Source organism: Patiria miniata, unplaced genomic scaffold, assembly GCF_015706575.1.
Source record: "Patiria miniata isolate m_02_andy unplaced genomic scaffold, ASM1570657v1 HiC_scaffold_4, whole genome shotgun sequence".
NCBI lineage: Eukaryota > Metazoa > Echinodermata > Asteroidea > Valvatida > Asterinidae > Patiria > Patiria miniata.
In genome coordinates, this window is record NW_024037071.1 from 3682160 (window position 1) to 3705420 (window position 23261).

Sequence of the window (23261 nt, forward strand, 5' to 3'; positions counted from 1 at the left end):
ATGACACCAGAACGTTGCCAAAAATGTGCCACTTTGTCTCATTTTTCCAAAAACTTCTACTTGTTTTTTTGGTGTGGCCTTACCAACCCCTGAAAGAAAGATTTTCTTTTTGAGTTTCTTTTGAGCGCAAACAGATCCTGCTAGTAGACTGGTTCCTGGTCCCTACATTAGTGATCAGGGGTTTAGAAGCAGTCCACCCTGCGAAACCTGAGTTACTGTCGGACTGCAAAAAATTATTAATTTGTACAGAAATTATACCAAAACTAACGTGGGCCAATTTGTTGTTGTTCAGTGTCTCATTCTCAAGTGAACAACTTTTGTATTGGTAGAAAAATAACAATTTAACAAATAAATCTGTTTTGGGGTGAAATCTGAAAATAGCACAGACAGTACATCTCTGACTTTGATTTTCGTTTTTTCTTGCAGGTGATGCAGCCGACAGAGATGTTGGAGATTGAGGACCTCATCTTTGCTCAAGGAGGCCACCTGATGGCCAACAAGAGATGTCAGCTGCCCGACGGGTCCTTCAGGAAACAGCGCAAAGGGTATGAAGAGGTTCACGTCCCAGCACTCAAACCAAAACCGTTTGACGACACAGAGGTAGGCGCAATATTTTTTATAAAAGTTTCATATTTTAACTGTTAATCAATTAATCGCTTGTATTGATGTTTGGAAAATGAGTTTGTCTGAACACATATGGCCAGAGTTCCATTGAGACTGTACGATAGGATTCTGATAAAACTTAAAAGCTCATGTGTAAAGTTACCCTAACAATTTACAGACCTCTTTCAAGTTGCAAAAATTGGCCGTCAATGTAAAATTGAAATTACTGTTCCGCTTCTGATTTCACTTCAATCTCGCATATAGATGAAGAGTGAAAATAAAAAGCGATACCCTTTATTTCATGCAAACTGACCCTTGGTAACCCTCCGTATACATCAGGCTCACGTAGTCATGAATCTCTCTTGAAAGACAAGATTCCAAATAGTTGGTTCAGTATGTCGTGAAAGCTGTCAACGATGATGATACCCATCCCATGTATCTGCAGTTTCCACCCTAGATACCCGACGGGTGTCCATGAGGGTTTCAACCTTCCTTGGATGTCTGAGTTGGCAAACTTTCGTGACAAAACTTGAACCAAACTCAACTGAATAATTCTGAAGTCACGGACTACTGTCCGAGTCACATACCTTTATTAAAAGAAAATTTTGCGTAAATGAAATCATTAGGAATGTCAATTTTTTTATGAGCCACATATAGTCCATATTCATCAAATTGTAAAACCAAACAAAGTTTATAACTGCAGGAGTGAGATTTGTCGAGATTTTCTGGATTTCAAGATTTGTAAAAAAATCCCTCTTAAAATCCTGAGGTTTTACCACAAAGGTGTCTTTATCCATAAATCTATAGGACAAAAGAAATGGTTATTTTAAGAGGTGCCTTTTTAAGCAAATTACAAACATTTACCATTGACCCTTTGTTACTCTGGCGCCCTCTTCGGCCCCCAAAACCTTCTACGGATTCTGTCGTGGAGTTTTCATTTTTCCACCAAACATCACCTGTGAAAACAACACGGCTGAGTATGTTCTGATGAATGTATAACAAACTAATTGTCAAAGGCTTATTTTGTAGGACCCAGAACACAGATTAAAAACAGAAATCAATCAAGGACCATAGTTTTTTACTCTAGTCGACAAAACATCTTCGTACTTAAATGGCTTTTTTGCTTCTTCTTCTTCTTCACAGGCCCTGGTTGCAATCGACAGACTCCCAAAATACGCCCAGCCTGCCTTTGAAGGGTTCAAGAGCTTGAATCGCATTCAGAGTAGACTCTACAAATCAGCCCTGGAGAGTGACGAGAATCTGTTACTGTGTGCCCCGACTGTAAGTAGAAAAACGAGAAAAGACTTTCAATCAACATTTTCTTATTTTTAATTGTGGAATATTTGGTACTTGATATCTCAAGCCATGCATTAAGTATTAGCAGCCATGTACGAGAGGAATGTGTAAATGCTTACCTTCATGAAAAGCATGTCACAATTTATACTTGAGGCTTTCACCAAACGACACCAAAGTTTGTGCCACCAATTTTTTTTAAGATCACAAATAGGACATATTCATACTCATATTCATGAGTGGAGCCTGAATTCCTTAATTGTTGGTTATTTAATCCACAGGGTGCCGGTAAAACCAACGTTGCACTCCTCACCATCCTGAGGGAGATCGGTAAGAACATCAATCTGGATGGAACCATCAACACGGACGCCTTCAAGATCATCTACATCGCTCCCATGCGCTCGCTGGTACAAGAAATGGTCGGCAATTTCAAAAAGGTCAGTCATTGGAAATCCCACCACGGAGTGAGGCTTTGCAGTTGCTACATATTTCACCGTTATATGTGGTTCATCTTGTCAAACTCTTGTCAATGTCTTTGGAGACTGTTATTCTCACGTCTCTGTAAACAGCAGTTATAGTTGCAATTTACTGTGTATTACTTTGTGCGTCACACTTTCTGTATGAGAAGTCCCCACCCTATCTGTCTCACTGTGTCTCACCGTGTGTATCACCCCTTCTATCTTGGCATTCCTGTGTTGACTCTGTACGCATTGGATGTATGAATGAAGGGAAATCAAATTGATGCTGACCAGCCTTCGGTGCCGGGGTTTGACAGTACCCCACTGCCATCCTCTAACAGCATTACATAAACATCTAACCATCAATCAAGTCGGTTTGGATGTTGGAAAAGAATTTTTGTTTTCTTAAAAAACCCAAAAAACATGAGGGAAAAAAATAATTTTTCATGTTTTTGCATTTCTGACATATATATTTTTAGTGTTAATATGCAGTTATATCATTTTGAACATTTTTGGTCGGAAATCACTACAGTTTCTCACTACAGTCTGTGTCTTTGGAGGCCATTATTTTCAGGTTTCTCTTCAAATATGAAAATATGAAAATATGCAAAGTGGTCCATATCTCACATACAGTACACACCATAAAAAAAGCATTATAATAGGATATCCAACAATGTGAATTTATATGTTTTTTTTATGAATTATTGTGACTTTGATCGCCTTTTTCAAGAGCAGGTCACATACAAAAGACGGCGATAAAACTGAAACCTTATCTTTGTTTTCTCAGCGTCTGGATTCCTACGGCATCACGGTCTCTGAGTTAACCGGCGACCACCAGCTCTCCAAGGATCAGATCCACGCCACCCAGATCATCGTATGCACACCCGAAAAGTGGGACATTATCACGCGCAAAGGTGGAGAGAAGACATACACACAGCTGGTCAGACTGATTATCATTGTAAGTGGAAGCAGGAGTGAATCTCCAGTCCCCCACCATGTCTGTCTACCTATGTGTCACTCTGTCTAGAGCCCTTACTTGCATCGCTCATATGATTAGTAATCCCCACTCCACTTGTCTATGCGTATCTCAGTATGTGTAACTCCCCGTTTAATTTGACACTAGGTATGTTGTATCTGTACACCTTCTACCCAGGGGATATTTAAGTAATCCCCACACCATCCGTCTCCCTGTTTCTCACTGTGTTTATCACCCATTCTATCTTACAACTGTGCTGTCTCTGTAAAACAGTGGTTATAGTTGCAATTTACCTGTGTATTACTGTGTGCGTCAAACTTTCTGGCACACAATTAATGTATGAGTAGTCCCCACCCTATCTATCTCACTGTGTCTCACAGTGTGTATCACCCCTTCTATCTTGGCATCCCTGTGTTGACTCTGTACGCATTGGGTGTATTAATGAAGGGAAATCAAATTGATGCTGACCAGCCTTCGGTGCCGGGGTTGGACAGTACCCCATTGCCATCCTCTAACAGCATTACAAACAAATTCAATCATGAATCAAGTTGGTTTGAATGTTGGGAGAAAGAAATTGTTCAAATGCAAAAGTTGGAAATCAGTCAAGAGGTTTGGAAAACTTGACAGAATCGAGAAGGTTACAGCCTGGCTACTTTTGATGCCCCTCAAAAGTTTTCAGTACCAAAAATGGTTTACTGGGTTCCTGCACATAATTGTGGAATCCTCCCAATTTATGCCGATGAAATCGATAAAGTTCTAAATTATCAAATTAAATAAGGAGTAAACTGAACATGGAAAAATGTATTGGCTCTGTTGTTTATATTGCAATAGCTTTGTGATGTGAACAGTTGTTATTGTTCTCTTGCGTACAGGATGAGATCCACTTACTTCATGATGACCGTGGACCTGTCCTAGAAGCTGTCATTGCTAGGTGAATATTAAAATCTAAATTTGAAGTTAATTACAAAGATTTTGCTTTTGATTTCCAACACCACGGAGGATTAAAGAGGATTCTGGAATGTTTACTTGTAAAACTGCCAATGGACTAAGAGTCGAGGATGAACTTTGTATTTTACAATCTGTTGAAGTTGCACCCCCAAAAATAAGACCGAAGTTGCATAATGCCCTATTCCAAATTCAAGCTAAATTTCCAATGAACCAACTGAAAAATCTTGAGACTCATTGTTGCAATGATAATTTTCCAGGACGATCCGCAACATTGAGACCTCCCAAGAGGATGTGCGGCTGGTCGGGCTGTCGGCGACTCTCCCCAACTACCAAGACGTGGCCACCTTCTTGCGAGTCAATCCAGAGAAGGGCCTGTTCTTCTTCGACAACAGCTTCCGGCCTGTGCCCCTGGAGCAGCAGTACATCGGCATCACGGAGAAGAAGGCCATCAAACGTTTCCAGTTGATGAACGAGATCGTCTACGAGAAGGTCATGGAGCATGCCGGCAAGAATCAGGTCAGTGGGATCGATGGCGCATTTGAAATCATTTTGATTTAAATTTGAAAGAAAAACACTATGATTTGGATGGTTAAGTTTGGCTTTGCTTAAATAAACTTTAAAGTTGATGCTTTTAAAATGATGTACTTTTTCTTTTGTGACAATTTGATTTTAGGATGATAATATCAGCAGTCAAAATCAGTGAAGTTACTGTTAAACGATTAACATGCCCATGCCTACATATTTAAACGCCAGAGAATCCACCTGTTCAAACCAATTAGCTGTGACAAAGCATATGTGGTTTTGGATGTGTTCTTGAACTCTTGAGACTAGAAATGCTTCCTGTCTGGTAGATGTATACTCCTGATTTGACAACTCACTGTACAATTTTTTTAATGTAGAACTTTTAAGCCATCATTATTGAGATCAACCCTTCGACCAGTTGAAACTTTTCCTTGTTGACTGTTGAAAAAGATGACAGCAGTGGCTTGTATCGTAACCTGCTCTCCTCATTTCTGTCTGGTGGTGTTTGTCCATTGACCAGTTGTTACAACAAACGAGGCAGTTACAGTAACTTGGGCAATTTCAACTCAACTTTTAGCATTGTTTTATTTTGACACTAGTCTATCGAAAACCTTCATGTCTCAGAAAACTTTTGAAGTATTACCCCTGTCGTCTAGTTGATTGTTACACTGTATTTGAAATCTGAGGCCGCTGGTACACATTTCTCAAAATTTTGCTATTTTATGCAAAGTTTTGCAATCCTATTAGCATAGAGATGTTTTGCTTAAATTCCGTTGTTGCCAGAGGTAAAAGCATTGGATTTTGTGGTAACCTGCGTTTCCTCCCGGTCGTTTAGGTGTTGGTGTTTGTCCATTCTCGCAAGGAGACCGGTAAGACTGCCAGGGCCATCCGAGACATGTGTCTGGAACACGACACCCTGGGCCAGTTCCTCCGCGAGGGGTCGGCATCCACTGAAGTCTTGCGGACGGAAGCAGACCAGGCAGAGGTAAGAACGATTCCTGGCACTACTCTCAGTCTCATCCTTTCTTCAATGGAGCCTTAATACGTCCGATATATTTGTGTACATGCATTTATTTGTATGTGCGCCAGCCAATCGAAGTCGATTTAGAAATTGTGACATCGTTTCGAGCAGAAATTGGCCTAAGCTGTTGATTGGTCAACTGGCTTCCTTGTTTTTGTAATACAACTGGTTTTAATAGAAGGTACCCGCTGATAGGTCAGAACCCGCAGGTCAAGACACAGTGTTTTGCATACTTAATCGTCAAATCTGCCAGTCGATCCTGGCACATCATGAGTGAAATATTATTTTACATGCATGCGTCATTTGAACAAATTTGTGTCGTCGGTTGAAAGGGCAGAGCAATTTGTCAACACATCCTAATTTCCATGGAGAAAACCCTGGTGCCTACCTTTTATTCTAAGAAAGACATTCTTTAGGCCAAAAAAAAAAGTCTCCGGTTTCTGGTATGGAGCTTGTCCAAAAAGTGGTGCGGCGACGCGGGTTTTTTTTTTATTTTACCTGACTTTTTTTTTTTTTACCTGACTTTTTTGCTTCAAATGTCGGCTGGTGACTGCAAATGGTGCCCGACTAAACTTAGTGCAAATATATGGGTTTGGCGGTTTTGAGGCATCATCTTTCATTGAAAAAAAAACTTTTTCATTTTGCCGACGCGCATGGCTACGGCGACGCGCGCGCATACCAGAAACCGTGGGCTTTTTTTTTTTGGCCTTATGTAATGTCATCATATAACCCTCAAATGGAAACTGACTAGTTTATATTTCTGTCCTTATCTTTTTAACAAAAGGACACTCTTTGGTAGTGGTCAATTAATTAAAATTCTAAATATTACCAATTTCAAATGTGCGGGGAATACACCAATTTAGTACAGTAGTAAGTCGATTGCAAGAAAATCACAAGTAAAATTACAAATCGCATCACAAGTAACAGATGATCAACAATTGATTTCCCACGCCACAGTTCATTTAAATTGCTTGCGACTTGACTTGAGACTTGTGGTGACTTGTGATTGTCTTATGATTGTCTTGTGCAGGGGTGTGAAATCTCAGCTTAAAAGCTGATTTCAGCTTTTTTGGTTTTGGATCTTCAGCTTTTTTTCAGCTTTTTCCCCCACTTGCTGTGTACAAAAGTATAGGAGATCTCCAAAATTCATTTTTTTTTAAACACCTTTTCCAGCTGTTTTCAGCTATTTTTATCAGTGGTCACTCACACCCCTGCTTGTGATTGACTTATGATTGTCTTGTGATTGACTTCTGATGATGTGATTGACTTGTGACTAACTCAACTTCGACTCTGCCCTCAGAACCTAGAGCTGAAGGATCTGCTGCCCTATGGCTTCGCTATCCACCACGCCGGCATGAACCGCGTGGACCGCGCTCTCGTGGAAGATCTCTTTGCCGATCGTCACATTCAGGTGCTGTGCTCCACAGCCACCCTGGCCTGGGGAGTGAACCTCCCTGCTCACACTGTCATCATCAAAGGCACACAGGTAAGAAAGAAATAGCCTTTCAAGGAACCTACCAAATCATTAAATGTATTATGAAAAAGCTTACTTGGATTAAAGATACTACTGGTACTAAACACTCAGTGGAATTATTCTGTCCAGCTTGCTAGTATTTAGAAGAAATCAAGAAATGTAGGGGATTTCCAACGATCAGTCAATTGACTGATTTTTTTAATAAAGAGTTCTATTGCCGAATCTTGTTTCGTAATCAAAAGGTTCTCCATGGATTTTCATTATTTTCTCAACAAATGTTGAAGCTGAAATTTCAACAGGTTAGGTTTTCAGCAGTCTTCCTTGGATTTTGAGTGGTGGTGTTATTGGATACCAACAAAATGCACCACAAGTAAATTTTTTTTAATTTGTTTTCTCCAGATTTATAATCCAGAGAAAGGTCGCTGGGTGGAGCTTGGCCCCCTGGACGTCCTTCAGATGCTGGGGCGTGCAGGGCGCCCTCAGTACGACACCAAGGGAGAGGGGATTCTCATAACCGGCCACAACGAGCTGCAATACTACCTGTCACTGCAGAACCAACAGGTGGGTTGAAAGAACTCATGGGTCAGGGGTCATTGTAGGTCATGGGTCATTGTTGGTCATGGGTCATTGTAGGTCAATGGTCATCCATGTAATTGTATGCCCTTATTACAAACTTCTCATTAGAGAAAATAGTAATTAACCATAAGCTGAATATTTTGCTATTAACCCTAACCTTCCAAAATCCTCCAAAATCATCTTTGCGTAAGTGGGGGATTTCAAAGGATTAAGGCCGTATGGCAAAAATGTGTAGTTGATTTTGAGAGATGCATTGTGTCAAGGTTTTTAGGCTGTACCTTGCGTTGTTTTAAGCTTGGCCATGCATACATTTAGGCCTAGATTATACTTGAAATCATCTGCACTGCTTCTGGATATCATTGGCAATGCCCCAACGTATTAACAATGATTGTTGGAGAATTTTGCAGGATTCAGTTAGTGGTCACCCCTCCAAGGACAACAATCAAGAAGTAACGGATGATTTTAGAGGATCGGGGCTGAATGCAATTTTTAAACAGAGGCAGTTGATTATTTTGTAGGATTGAGGATGCATCCAATCAAAAAAGCCCTAGGTTAACGCTGCAAATCTGAATTAAGAATTTGAGTTTTGTTACCAGAAACGTTTGAAAATTATAATTATGTCGTTTTAAAGCAAGTAACTAATAGGAAAAATTGTTCCCCCTGTTTGAAATCAGCTGCCCGTCGAGAGCCAGTTCGTGAACAAGCTCTCGGACAACCTGAACGCGGAGGTGGTCCTGGGCAACATCCAGACCATGAAGGACGCAGTGACCTGGCTGGGCTACACCTACCTGTACATCCGCATGATGCGTAACCCGACGCTCTACGGGATACCGGTGGACGCCAAGGATACCGACGCCTACCTGGAGACTCATCGCATCAATCTGATCCACACCGCGGGGTGTATGCTGGACAAGAACAACCTGGCCAAGTACGACAGGAAGTCTGGCCACTTCCAGGTCAGTAGTCATCACTAGTATTTACCATTTCTGTTCAGTTTTTATTCAGTTTATAGATTATACTCCTCAGTGTATGTTGGATTTTTTATGACAGAGAATAAAATTGAAGGTAGTTAACAATAAGTGGTGAAATTCTCCAAAAACAAACTTGTAAAATGAAGACACCCAGAATTACGTCGGAATGAAGTTACCATTTATGTTGTTTTACCGTTTATGTTCATTCACTCATGAAGCTGTCCATGAAAAATTGATTTTTTTTTTTTTTATTTTTTTTTTGATTTTTTTATGTTTAACAGCAAAAGTGAGTGGGTTGCTTAGTGGTTTAGGGCTTGATTGGTAGCCCAACTTTAAAAAAAATATTTGGAGGAATAGGAAAACAAATCACACTTTTTTTTTGGTTTGTTTTTATCTTTATTCACTGAATTTGAACTATCTCAGTTTTAATTCCATTTAATTGCCATCTGGGAGATCAGAAACAGAATGAATACAAGTTTTGTGGGCCCAGCCTCCATATGCTTACCACAGCTCGGCCTGATCGGTGCCCTGTCTGTACAATAGTTGGAGGAACAGCAAAATAATCAACAAAAAGACCACATGCATCTCTCTGTGGTGTATGTGTACTCAGTTGACTGACAGGACCAAGACACACACAAGTGTCAGGCATGCAACTTTTCCTCGGATCAGCTGATTTCCTCTTTTTTTACTTCCCATGTGTGCCATTGAAAATAGAAAAACACTGTACAAAGTCTTGGGAAAATTTGAATTTCCTCTTTTTTTGTGATTTCCCAGTTGCATGCCTGAAGGGTGTAAACACCTTCAATCGTGAACCCCCTATAGTCCGTCTTTTGTTTGAACTTTTTAGGAAGACCTCCCATGTGTTTTGTACGCGATCGTCAATTGTGGACAGTCGGGAATTAGGGACCCTATTGTTTCCTATTGTTCACCTACAGTGGTGATGCCCTGCTACCTACAATGGTGATGCTCACTTTCTGGTACCAGAATGTCACGAGAGCCCTGTATTCTTATTAAGGTGTTGCCATTTTCGTCCACCCAGGTCACGGAACTGGGTCGTATCGCCAGCCACTACTACTGTACCAACGAATCCATCGCCACGTACAACAGTCTTCTCAAACCGACGCTCAGCGAGATAGATCTCTTCAGGGTTTTCTCCCTGTCCAGTGAATTCAGGAACATGGTCGTGAGGGAGGTAAGAACGGACACACACTTGCCCCCTCTGTCAAATGTGGTTAATATTTTCACATATTTGATTCAATTTTTAAATGTTTAATTTTGGAATTGGCTTAAGATGTGTATTTTAAAGTCATAACTGTTTTTTTTTCCGTCGTCACTTTGCGTGCAGGAGGAGAAGCTAGAATTGACCAAGCTGCTGGAGCGAGTGCCTATCCCCATCAAGGAGAGCATTGAAGAACCCAGTGCTAAGGTAACTATCAGATTCAAGGTGCCCCATTCGGATCTTGATATTGTATCTGTTGGAACGTTGTGTCATGAATTTAAATCTCTTTTAGATTTATGGTCGGTTCATAGTTCATGCAAATGCGAAACAAATACGACGTCGGTAAACGATCCCTACAGAATTCGCCAGAGTTAAAATGTGATCAACAAACATGAATTCACAGCGGGAATACTAGCCGTGACGTCACAAATTCGTGTTTGCATTTACTTTCAAGTCGAGTATAAACCAGCTTTTAATTTTATTACCGATCGTGTTTTGGTAAAACACCCATATCAGTACATTAGTGAATTTGGTTAAGGGTCCCCCCCCCCCCCCCCCCCTTTGGGTGTTTTTTTTTTTTTTTTTTTTTGTAGACTTGCCAAAACTTGTGGACAGAGTCCCCCAATCCCCCTACAGTGCCTGTAATAATCCACTTATATGCTTCCCTGTTCCAGGTCAATGTGCTGTTGCAGGCCTTCATCTCACAGCTGAAGTTGGACGGGTTTGCTCTGGTCTCTGACATGGTCTACATCACACAGGTAAAGATAACCAGGAGTCGTAAACCACACTGAAATATGTCGTCAAAATGAGAAGAAATTGTATGTTTAAAGATAATGAGCATTCACAAGTAGGAGGTTGAGAGCGTTGATTTCCAGTTCAAAATCATAATTTATTCAATATTAACTTCATTTTGTTAGTGAACAAAAACTTTGGAATTTGGAAAGTCAGTCCTTTTGCTTATTTCTTAATGGAGATTTGAGGTTGTTCTACAAATAGTTTCAGAATTCAGCTAATGATGAGTGAGTTTCTCATGGGATGTAATCCTGAATTCTGATGAGAGATACCTCTGATGCTGTTTAGTCTTGTCTGTTGGTTAAACCCCTTTTCTATCTGTCTGTTCTCGAGATAAAATCATGCAATAACAGTAAGATTTACTTCAAATCCTGCCCCTTATAGAGTCTGTCTTCTGTGTTAAGATGGGAGAGTTTCTATTTTTGAAATCATGTTTATTTTTTCCTGATTTGCTTTCAGTCTGCTGGGCGATTGATTCGTGCCATCTTTGAGATTGTGCTTCACAGAGGATGGGCTCAACTCACTGACAAGACCCTATCCTTAGCCAAGATGATCGACAAGCGAATGTAAGTGAAACTCTACACTGTACTCATCATTGTTTGCTTCTAAACACCTTGCGTAGGACTGCATGCCCTTGTAATTTTACCCTAACTCCCTACTTACTTTCACTAAGTAGAAGACCTCGTCGGCCAAAATCCATCACTCACTCAGCTTCACCTATATGACATCATGAAGCCCGACAATGAAGTGCTGGTGGATTTGGATGGGCTTAGTACACATGGCTTTATAACAAAAGCAGTACTGGATGCCAGGCAGAATCAACTGGATTCCCCTAGCACTGCTTCAGGCCTCCAGGCCCAAGTCCATCATACTCCTATCAAAATTAAGTCAAACCAGGCCAGCAGTACCATTTCCCCAATAATCAACCAAAATGGAAGGATGGATTTTGATGGAGTTGGAAAGGTTAGGGTTAAACAGGCAATGCAACTTTTCCTCGGATCCGCTGATATCCTCGGTTTTTTTTCTTCTCGTGAATGCTGTTAGAAGTTGAAAAATACTGTACAAAGTCTTGTGTGGTTTGGACTTTCCTCGTGTTTTTCAAAATTCCATGTTGCATGCCTGGTTAAAGTACAAAGAGTAAGCCCTTTCCAGAATTTATTTAGGATTAAGGAAAGTTCCTGGCAAAGGTGCTTGGGGAGTTGACTCCAACTGCCGAGTTGGGGATACTATCAAAGCTCCACCCCACAAGCAATCATGATCCCACTCCCAAAGGTGACCCCTTGCCCTTTTTCTTCTTTCCCCTAGGTGGCAGTCCATGAACCCCTTGCGGCAATTCCGCAAGATCCCCGAGGAGGTGGTGCGCAAGATCGAGAAGAAGAGCTTCCCCTGGGAGCGCTTCTACGACCTGGGCCCCAACGAGATCGGGGAGCTGATCCGCATGCCCAAGATGGGCAAGACCTTACACAAGTACGTGCACCAGTTCCCTAAGCTGGAGCTGGCCACCCACATCCAGCCCATCACCCGCAGCACGTTGCGTGTGGAGCTGACCGTCACGCCGGACTTCCAGTGGGACGAGAAGATCCACGGCAACTCAGAGGTAACAAAGTACTGCCAGTTTGGTATTTTAAAGACCGGAGATCATTCAGGATAACATCGCTGATGTGATGTTATGACACGCCCATTGTACTGGTAATATACACGCAAGCGGCGTGTGCCTGCGTTCAAGGGTATGCGATAATTTTTGTAGACCTACCCTCCATATGCTTACCACAGCTGGGCCAGATCGGTGCCCAGTCTGTACAATAGTTGGAGGAACAGCAAAATAATCGGCAAAAAGACCACCTGCATCTCTCCGTGGTGTATGTGTACTCAGTTGACTGATATGTGTATTCTGAGCTTCATGATAGTCTTTAAGTAAGTTGAAAATTTAGTTGAAATAGTTGCTCAATTAACGTTTTTTGGGTGTGTTTGTTCTCAGGCATTCTGGATCCTTGTTGAAGACGTCGACAGTGAAATCATCCTCCATCATGAATACTTCTTGCTCAAGAGGTACTTATTTATTAAATTTTTTGGTAATGAGAGTCGCTCATCACAAGGTCTATTTAAGGGCCACTCAAAGTGAGGGCTACACAAAGAAGGGACAGAAAAAGAAATCTCCGAAAAGAAAAAAATACTTCAAGCAGAAAGTTACGTTTGAACCGGAACAGATTATCATCAACAAGAAGATACCGGTAAGGAGTTCCATAGTGAAGCAGTGCGTGGGAAGAACCCGAATGAATACTTCCAAGAATTTGCTTTGGGAACAATGTCTGTATATGCTATCCTTTTCCCTTCTTGAATTTATTAGTACCGCTTTGGTTCAGAGAAAATTCTTGCTGTGATGACATTCGAAGTGTAGACCATTGTGAGCATGATGCTGCCCAGTATTTTCCGACAAATAAAATCAGGAAGGACCTACAGTCATTGTCGTTACTTCATCCACATTTTTTTTAAAAGTAGTTTATGCCTTCAAAGTGCTGTGAAATCTTGTAAATTTGTGACAGCAACCTGCAGCTTTAAAAGCTTTTTAAATTTTGTTTCTTTTCTATTTCCGGTTTTGTTTTTTTTTTTTGGTAAAGACTAAAGCAAAATATTCTGCATGATTTCAAATCTGGCGTGTGTATTGACATTAAGATTTGTTACTCGACAGTAAATTTGCCCAGGATGAGCACATCGTCAAGTTCTTTGTTCCCGTCTTCGAGCCGCTACCTCCTCAGTATTTCATCCGTGTTGTCTCAGATAGATGGATCGGTAAGTCTGTTTGTTTGTCTCTGTCACCATTCATGTGTGTGTTTCTGAGTGATAGTTTTTTGGTGTGTTTTGTATTACACAGAGCCATCCCAGCAGGCAAAATCAATCAAGTGACTGTTTTTAACAACAAAGCGCTCCCTGATTTCATAAAGCATAATTGACTGGTTGTGACTGTTTATGTTTTATAACTTGGGAAAGAATGTTGCAACCTGTATCATCTTAATGAAGGTCGGTCATTGAAAAAATGTTGAAAAAGACATGAATCTGGGACTGGAGACATTTCCAATTTTGTTGGAAACACTTTGTTAGAAAATGCACTCAACTCTCTATAGACTTTTGTACACAACTGCTGTAGTGGCGTCAGGATGCAGCATTCTTTCCATAACTGTTACGACTTTGTCTTGACTGCATGTCTGTGCTCAAAACTGTCATGTCTTCTAGCTTGATATATGTATCAATATTGTAGTCATACCTCCTTTAAATTACTTGTTGACTGGTTTCTTCATGACCAGCCTGCTCTGTATTTTGGAGGGAAAACAAACCAGCCAATCAAAGAGCATGCGGATTGGGCCAATAATCCCCATGAACTCTGTTGGCGGACATCTTGCAAAAACTTCATCAAAAAAGTGTAGAAAGGATCTATTCAACATTGATGTGAATCGCATGACTTGAAACTTAACACATACATAGATCTTCAGATAAAAATTTGTCCCTTACGATGATGTCATAATGAGGTGACTATATGTTTGTAATATTAGCCTAAATGTACATTGTTATTGTTTTGACAAACACAAATCTAGTTTCCCATTGGTTTATTCAGTCTAATTAAGTAAATTAGTTCCATAGTTTCAAAAAGTTGAATGGAAAGAATTAAATGGACAATTGGTTTCCAATGGAAGATGAATGGCTTTCCATATATTCTTTGCCCCTCCCCTAGCCTCTGAGACGCAGCTGCCAGTGTCCTTCCGTCACCTCATCCTACCAGAGAAGAACCTTCCTCCCACAGAACTCCTAGATCTCCAGGCTTTGCCCGTCTCTGCCTTGAGAAACCCTACCTTTGAGACTCTGTACAGCAGCAAGTTCTCTGTCTTCAACCCCATACAGACCCAAGGTACAGATATTCAAAGATTCAAGATTTTAACATTTAATTTGGTAGTCACAAAAAATGTTAAGTTTGTCTCTTGAAAAATTTGTTATGGAGAAGTTTCTCAAAACAGTTGTTTACATGTTGAGAGTATTAAAATTGTTTTTGTGACAATAGAGGTCAGTTGAATCCATCAACAGTAATATTAACGATGAGAATTGTAATACATCAATCTGAAAGAGCGCATAATAACAGAAAGAAAGCAGTAATCATATATGGGGAGTAATTCACAAAACCTAAGTGTTGCCTCAAAAAAGCCATTTTCCAACATCATACATGTAGTGCACTTCCTGAAGAGATTATTTTGTAGCTGTTTCTTTGTGAGAATACCGAGACAAATCAAAAGCCGTGTGAAAATTTTAATATGAAAACCAAAAATAGCAAAGTTTTCCTTGTGCTAAAAAAAAAAAATTAACACATTGGAAAATTTCTAAAAATAAATGTTGACTTGTCCCTGTGATGTGCTGCAAAAAAACCTGGCCCTCCATGGTAAGGCCAAAAAAAATAGTTCTGCTTTCGGTTTCCCTACCTACCCTATTCTGACAGCCCCTACCCTATTTTTTTTATGGGAAAAATGAGGGGGGAAAAACACCCAAAACCATCAATTCTTACCTTTAACCCTTGACTACATGCAGACGCCTCCATTTGATAAAAAAATTCCCCTTCCCCCCCCCCCCCCAAAAAAAACATTGCCGTCCTACCTACCCTATTTTCAAATGCCATGTAATCGGAAGCAGAATTTTTTTTGGCCTAAACTTACGGTTGTGCACAGTTTTGTGAGTTTGTGACGTAAAGCCCTCACTTCAAAGTTGAATGTTTCCCTTCCAGTTTTCAATGCCGTGTACAACATGGATGAGAATGTGTTTGTAGGAGCGCCCACAGGCAGTGGTAAGACCATCATTGCGGAGTTTGGCATCCTGAGAATGCTGACCCAAGCACCGGAGGGGAGGTGCGTCTTTGTCACTCCGCTGGAAGCGTTGGCCGAACAGGTAATTCCTCCAAACTCAGCCGTAATTTAAGTTGCGCATTAATTACATGTGTGCTTTTCTTTTGGAAGCCAGGTGAGAACCAAAGCCACCATCTCCCATTATATGGCATGCATGTAAACATGACATCACATCAGCATGTTTCAGGTCTGTTCCATAAATTAAATAATTGTATCTGTGAAGGCATTTGATTTAAGCATGAAATTTATTTAACCGGTTCCCGTTGGAGGACATGATAACACGCACTGGCTGTTTTTATACTCGGGCTCGGCTGACTGTTTAAAACGTGAAGATTGCCTCGACTTGCCTCCGGGTGATGTCTAAACACGCTGATCCCTCGTGCCTTTTGTACACACACACAAAGTCTGTGAAGTCTATGGAGGTGGACCGTATGTTGATCTTGAATTGGCCTTTGTGCACAGCCTATTGTTTGACAATTTACGCTCCAGTGCACACCTCAGAGTATTGAAACAAATACTGTTGAAATGACTCTTGCGAATCAGTAGTTGTGGCGTTTGGCTGTAAGTTGGCTGCAAAATTTGGCCTTTCGCGAAAATAGAAATTTTCAGCAAAAATAAATCCTGACGCGAAGTGAGCTGGTTATTTTGAGATTTCCATGAATATTAAGGATAGAACAAGTCCTTCTCACTTCATTGTCCAAAAAAAGTATTGTTATCCGGCTGATTCAACACAATTTTCAAACAAATCTTCAAGTTGAAGACTCTAATATAATATTGGGAAATATTGTTCTCGTGATGAACCTACCAATAAAAAAGTCACCGTAGTTTTTGTGTGATTTGTTCTACAGTTTGAAATAGCCAAGTATCACTTGTTTAAAGTAATAATCCGTGGCATGTGGTAGTAGTATACTGACATCCTCCTTCACTTACCAGCAGTGTGGTGAGTCCGTTTCCAGACTGTTCATTAGCAGGAGGTACATAATCAGGCCAATCAAAGAGCATGGAGTTTGGAACAATAAACTTCATGAACTCTGTTGGCCGACATTTTTACACCACTGTCCAAGACTTGCAAGCTCATGCCTATTGCAGATTCATATTGTACCTTCCATTTGGTGTTTAAATCGGTTTAAATCCTAGTGAACAATTCACAACTTCTAAAGCCTAGCCTGTTAAACAAAGAATCAATACCTTGTAAATATTGCATCCAACTTGTATCTCCCAGGTCTACACGGAGTGGTACGCCAAGTTCCAGATGCAGCTGGGCAAGAAGGTGGTCCTGCTGACCGGGGAGACCAGCACGGACCTGAAGCTGCTGGCCAAGGGGAACATCGTCATCAGCACCCCGGAGAAGTGGGACGTGCTGTCGCGCCGGTGGAAGCAGCGCAAGAACGTCCAGAACGTCAACCTGTTTGTTGTGGATGAGTTGCAGCTGATTGGCGGGGACAACGGGGTGAGTCTCGTGTTCCTGTCATGTGGTATTAGTCATTTAATGTATGGACTCAAATTCCCAATTTATTGACTCAAGGTTCATAAGCGCCACTTCTAAGGGTACAAAGTAATAGTTGGGTTAGACCACTGGGAAGGATATTCAAACATGTTGCTTGCGACGCCTGACGCACTTGCAAAGGCAGTTCATGAGATCAGTCGTTGAAGTGTTGTTTTAAATTCAACGTAATAAAGTAAAAACAAATGCACAAAGGTCCTCTAATCTTATGGAACAAAAAGCTCTGCCCCTCTAAGAAAGCCACATTGTAAATGCGCTTTTGCAGCTGTATTTTAAAGCTAGCTCAAAGCAAACAGTAGTGAAATTTCGTGCTAAGGGCCAGGACCTGGCCCCCTTTTGCAAAAGGCAAAGCTGTACCATCTTTATCCCTCCCCGAAACTTCAATCAAAATGTCAGTTTTTTTGCTTGGTTGCAGCCCGTTCTGGAAGTCATCTGCTCCCGGATGCGATACATCTCGTCTCAGATTGAGCGCAACATCCGCATCTTGGCTCTCAGCTCCTCCCTAGCCAACGCTAAAGACATCGCTCAGTGGCTGGGGGCCAGCACCACCAACACCTTCAACTTCCATCCAAACGTCAGACCGGTACCGTTGGAGTTGCACATACAGGTAAAGACTGAAGTAGAGGCCCGTATGCCCATTCCATAGGGAAGTTCCAAAGTCACACCAAACCCAATCTTATTCATTTTGAAGAGTGGATGCATGAAAGTATGGTACTTGGATTTCAGACATTGCGTATGATGAGTGAACGTTTCTCAGGGATGTAATCCTGAACTCTGATGATAGAAACCTCTGATGCTCTGTCACTCCGTCTTTCTGTCTGGCTGTCTGTTAGTCAGCTGTCAGGCTGCCTGTGGGGCTTAGCTCTTTTTATCTATCTTTCTTTTCCAGCGATGACATAACTTTACTGTCCTGATTATTAAACCTAAATACTACACTTAAAATTGAAAACTTAAAGAGTCAAAAAGTTAGTGAACATTACAGTGAATTTAAGTTCAGTTTGGCAATAGTGTTTGTGAACAACAGTGCTTGTTTTATATGGCTGTCCGTAGGGATACTGTGATCCTTGTAAAAGCATTGTCAATCCCTATATCATTGTGATCATTAGATACGTTCTCTCTAGCAGTGTTTCCCCTGCCCATTCAAACGTGAGGTGGCCAACCTCGCTACTTTCAGTGACCACCTCGCTCAATTTTTGCCAATATCACCACCTCGCTGTGAAGATTGGCAAAAAAGGAAATATCAATTGAAAAATTTTCATTTTGTGTAGTATATGAGCATTTTCCTTTACCTCCATGTATCAAGAACTCACAATTTCGATGTGTTTTTGGAATCATCGCGCATTTTTGTGAGCGCTGCATTCTTTTCAGTTTGCAGACTGCGTAAATTTCGTTTCAATCATCAACTTGAATTGTTACCACCTCGCTCAGTTCATTAGCCAGGGGAAACACTGCTCTCTAGCCATCATTTTTTCCCTCACCATTGTATTTTTCAACATCTCAGGGGTTCAACATCACCCACACCGCCTCCCGCCTGATCGCCATGGTCAAGCCCACCTACAACGCCATCTTGAAATACTCGCCCAACAAGCCCGTCATCGTCTTCGTGCCGTCGCGCAAGCAGACCAAGCTGACGGCCATTGACCTCTTGACCTACGCCTCGGCCGAGGACACGGAGGAGAGCCGCTTCCTTCACGTGCCCAAGGAGGACCTGGCCGGCCACATCAGCAAAGTCAACGATGAGGTAGGTACTCCTTGAGGAGAGTGTAAGAAGGGAAAAATGGGCCACCGTCATAAAACTATTAACTCAAAACTTTTTTTAGCCTAAGAAATTTTTGCTTAGTGCCTACGAGGCACCAACCAAAATGTCAATGATAGGCCACGTTGGGATTACGCCTATGGAATCGGCTGTTGCTATTGGGGGTGCAATTCGTAGGGCCCAGTACTGTCAGGCTAAGCTCAACATTTTCTGCTTGCAGTCCAGCCATTTTATGCAAAACATAAGCAGTAAGCACATTGCGAGTTAGCCACGCCCCTTAGACAACCCTATGGAGTATTGTACACTAAGTTTTGTTTGTCTCAGATTTTGTGCGTTCTGTGTCCATTTGTATATCATGTAATTGGACAATATTTCACAAGCTGCGTTGACTTGATTCTAACACGATTCTACCTCGATAGGTCAATTGGCCCTTACCTTGGACATTACTTTTTGCAGTTTCTGCTTGCAAAGCAAAATTCAGCCATGCAGTTATGTTTGAGTTTGTAAACAGCAGTTGATGAAGAAATAAAACTGTTCATACTTACCAGCTTCAACAAATGTTTGTTCCCAGGATAGTGTGAGGAAGGGTAGAGAACGTAACCAGCATTAGATTTCCGGCATGTGATGAGTGAATTTTTCTCAGGGATGTAATCCTGATATCTGATGAGAGAAACCTCTGATGCTGTATGAAAACTTAAAAAGTTTCATCAAGCCCTCATTCCTGAAGTTGGATTTGCAACGAATGCATATTTAATGCTTGACAAGTCCTGGTCCAACAAGTTTTACGATTATTTTTAATTTTCTTCGTTTGGTTGGGTTTTTTTAAAATTAAATTGAAGGGTTGAACTGTTCGGCATGAAATGGTAGCTCTGAATGATCATGACAACAGAAATTTCAATGCCAGTTTAATATTCAATGAACATTTTAGAAAATTTATCTTGAAATAAGGATATGTCCATTTTTTGTGTTTGGCCCACCTCTATTTTAAAAATTATGTGTTGCTGAAATGAAACTTTTTCTCCACAAAATGGTTTTTGATCAATTGAACCGAAAATGTAACCAAACATTTGACAAAATGCAAAAAGTACAGGGCCTTACATTGTTAATTGATAGCTTGATTAATTGATGAAATGACCCAATTTTTGAAGGGTGTCCCGAGTCCCTAGGAACGTAAACTTGAAGGTGTAGATGGAGTTTTAATTGTAATTGTTAACCCCCTTGCTCACCATTTCGTCTGCAGACCCTGTGTGAGATGTTAGAGAACGGCATAGCCTACCTCCACGAGGGCTTGTCGGAACTAGAGAAGAAGGTCGTGGAGCAACTCTACACCTCCGGAGCCATCCAAATCGTCGTCGCTGCTCGCAACATGTGCTGGGGCATGACCTTCCCCGCCCATCTGGTGGTTGTCATGGATACGCAGTATTACAATGGAAAGATCCATGCGTGAGTTAAGGTTTTTCGTTGACGTTTCAAAGTTGTGACGTATACAAGTTGAGAAGGAGAAATTATAAGTGCTTGGACATTATGCAATGACACAAATTATCTGGTTGTACTGGAATGGAGTTTTGACTTCTTGTTACTCTCAAAAACACATCAAGATTAATATACATAATTTGTTTTGACGAGACTACTTCAAGATTCTATGCTAAAAGTGTCATTTTCATGGGCTAGTGTGCCTAAGAAAAACATTTTAAAATGAGCTTTTTTTTTTTTTTTTTTTTTTTTTTTTTGCCCAGCTATGTTGACTATCCAGTGACTGATGTCTTGCAAATGGTAGGAAGAGCCAACAGACCAGAGATCGAACACGAAGGTAAAATATCTCACATCTATCTGCGTGACACCTGCCACCGTTTGTCCTAAAAAGAAGAGGTCCTGATTATTTGCGGACTTTGTTCCAAAAGAGATGCATGAAAGTCTGGCACTTGGAATTTGTTTTCAGACGTTGCATGTGATGAGTGAAATTTTCTCAGGGATGTAATCCTGAACTCTGATGAGAGATACCTCTGATGCTCTGTCACTCTTGTCTGTCTGTTTGTTTGTTCCTCTGTTGGACTGTCTGTCTGTTGGTCTGTCTTTCTGTCTGTGTCAGCTGTTTTTCTGCCGCTCGAATGAACGTCTGTTGTCTGTCATTTTTTGTCATCTAGATTTCAAAACCTGTGGGCCTTATGCACGAGTTGGCAATTTTTGTCGTGTTCCCAGAAAGTATTTCATAGATTGTGAACTGTTGAATGGGATGATGCCAGACTATTTGTTCACTATAGCATCACTTTCTTTCTTTTTCAAATGGGGCTTAAAACATTAGAGTATGTTTAATCACACATTTTTAATTAGTCATCAGAGCAGACTGGTATTAATTTGTAACGTCATTGCTTTCATTTAATAAGATGGATTTTTTGGGTCGGGGTGATGTAAATCAAATTAGGTCTTGCCCTTCACCGACGTATAAACACTGTATATTCAGTGTGTTACCTCCCGAGTGGAAGTTGGAAAAAATCACTTGGGTGGGACTCAAAAATTCCAAAAATGAAGATTTTTCCTCACTGTCAATCCAATATGGCCGACTCATGAATAATTCACACAAATTTACAAGCAGGATAGCCTATGAATGTCGACATACAATCTCTTCACTGTGGCAATTGTGTAAAGCATGAACAAACCTTTAAGTCTGACGACTCTCTTTTCTAATTTGAAATGTTAATATTCTCCCTGTTTTCTTGATTGATTTTTGTGTGTTTTTTTGTGCTGATTTCCAACATTAACCTTGATGTTTTCCTTTGTAGTTGGCAAGTGTGTGATTCTCTGCCAAGGTTCCAAGAAGGATTTCTACAAGAAGTTCTTGTACGAGCCACTGCCGGTGGAGGTGAGCTTTTTTTCCAATGTTCCTTTCGTTAATTTCACTAATTAGTTCAATATGCAAGTTTGGAGTGAACTGAAAAAAAAAAAAAACCAAAAAAAAGCGACATTATTACGAACTGATCTTGAATCATCATTGCTTCGGTTTGCAGCATTGTTAGTGTTGTTAGCATCATGACTTTGATGACAAAGTTTGGTATGTTTTCAGGCATCCTTATTATTTGCCGAGTTTTGGTCCGAAAAATGGATGCATGAAAGTATGGTACTTGGATTTCAGACTTTGCACGTGATGAGTGAACGTTTCTCAGGGATGTAATCCTGAACTCTGATGAGAGGAACCTCTGATGCTCTGTCACTCCGTCTTTCTGTCTGGCTGTCTGTTAGTCAGCTGTCAGGCTGCCTGTGGGACTTAAGTCTTTTTTTCCATCTTTTTTTTTCCAAGCCAAAATATGACTTTCGGCATGATCCCTTGCTACATGCCATATATTTCGGTTTGTGGCTTCTGACTAGCGCACGGGGACAAAGTCATTGGACATTCATTTCTGAGACTGCCATCACATTTTATGCATTCACTTTAATCATTTTAAAGTTGGTGTATACATGCTTTTTGGGTGTGGCACATTGGAAAATAGGTCAGGGAACCAGACTACAAGAACAGCATTTTTTTTTGGGGGGGGGGGGGGTTTTGCAGCATCTATGAACACAAAACTTTGAGCAGGTCAGTGTAACAATATTTGCTATAAAATAGTAAACCCCAAATCCACCCATCCTTCTGAAAATTGCAGCAAAAGCAAATGTTGTATATTCAGCAGTTAATTTTTCAAATTGTAACATCCTGCAGTCAGTGCAAACAGAACTGAATTTTAGAGTTTATCAGCTGTATTTTAAAATTTATCTGCTGAAAAAAAAGTCACACAAATCACCAAAAACAAAATTAGTACTTTCTGTTTGATTGATTAGGATTGAATGATCTCCTGGCATATTACTTAATTTTCTTGTTTTTTTTTACATTTTGTTTTTACCAGTCTCATCTTGATCACTGCCTCCATGACCACTTCAACGCGGAGGTGGTTACCAAGACGATTGAGAACAAACAAGACGCAGTGGACTACCTGACGTGGACGTTTCTATACCGACGCATGACGCAGAACCCTAACTACTACAACTTGCAAGGTGCTTAAAAATCAAAATTCACTTATTAATTTTAAAAAAAACTCTGGATGACTATATTCTGTCGTTCGCCTGTACACATAGGCCCTACGATGAGTCTTTTTACAGTTTGTCCCGCTGCCAATTATATTTGGAATGTATTGAATAGCTAGTCAATCTTTTATGATGGAAAATTGGGGAGGGTGATTTTAAAAAAAAACAAATTAAAAAAAATATTGATAATTTTGAATGGTCCCTTACGTATA

General features: G+C 40.7%; 1 protein-coding gene and 2 non-coding genes across 3 annotated transcripts in view; all 3 read left to right on the plus strand.

Moving 5' to 3' along the window:
• The window catches only part of LOC119739747 (U5 small nuclear ribonucleoprotein 200 kDa helicase-like), a 33975-nt gene that overhangs the window by 7343 nt on the left and 3371 nt on the right, over positions 1–23261 (plus strand). The window contains exons 10-35 of the mRNA XM_038214790.1: positions 427–600; positions 1747–1884; positions 2178–2333; positions 3142–3312; positions 4203–4261; positions 4536–4794; positions 5636–5785; positions 7122–7307; positions 7695–7856; positions 8546–8827; positions 9882–10034; positions 10188–10268; positions 10736–10819; positions 11313–11419; positions 12159–12450; positions 12832–12902; positions 13543–13643; positions 14581–14754; positions 15616–15776; positions 16956–17183; positions 17653–17844; positions 18739–18978; positions 20234–20436; positions 20730–20803; positions 21774–21853; positions 22872–23019. Coding sequence (XP_038070718.1) covers positions 427–600; positions 1747–1884; positions 2178–2333; positions 3142–3312; positions 4203–4261; positions 4536–4794; positions 5636–5785; positions 7122–7307; positions 7695–7856; positions 8546–8827; positions 9882–10034; positions 10188–10268; positions 10736–10819; positions 11313–11419; positions 12159–12450; positions 12832–12902; positions 13543–13643; positions 14581–14754; positions 15616–15776; positions 16956–17183; positions 17653–17844; positions 18739–18978; positions 20234–20436; positions 20730–20803; positions 21774–21853; positions 22872–23019 — 4126 coding nt within the window. The remainder of the gene's footprint in view (positions 1–426; positions 601–1746; positions 1885–2177; positions 2334–3141; positions 3313–4202; positions 4262–4535; positions 4795–5635; positions 5786–7121; positions 7308–7694; positions 7857–8545; positions 8828–9881; positions 10035–10187; positions 10269–10735; positions 10820–11312; positions 11420–12158; positions 12451–12831; positions 12903–13542; positions 13644–14580; positions 14755–15615; positions 15777–16955; positions 17184–17652; positions 17845–18738; positions 18979–20233; positions 20437–20729; positions 20804–21773; positions 21854–22871; positions 23020–23261) is intronic.
• LOC119740195 lies at positions 2569–2705 on the plus strand. Its single transcript, XR_005272655.1, has one exon. It is a non-coding gene; the product is annotated as a small nucleolar RNA SNORA57 (small nucleolar RNA).
• Positions 3722–3858, plus strand: LOC119740197. The gene has a single exon (XR_005272657.1). It is a non-coding gene; the product is annotated as a small nucleolar RNA SNORA57 (small nucleolar RNA).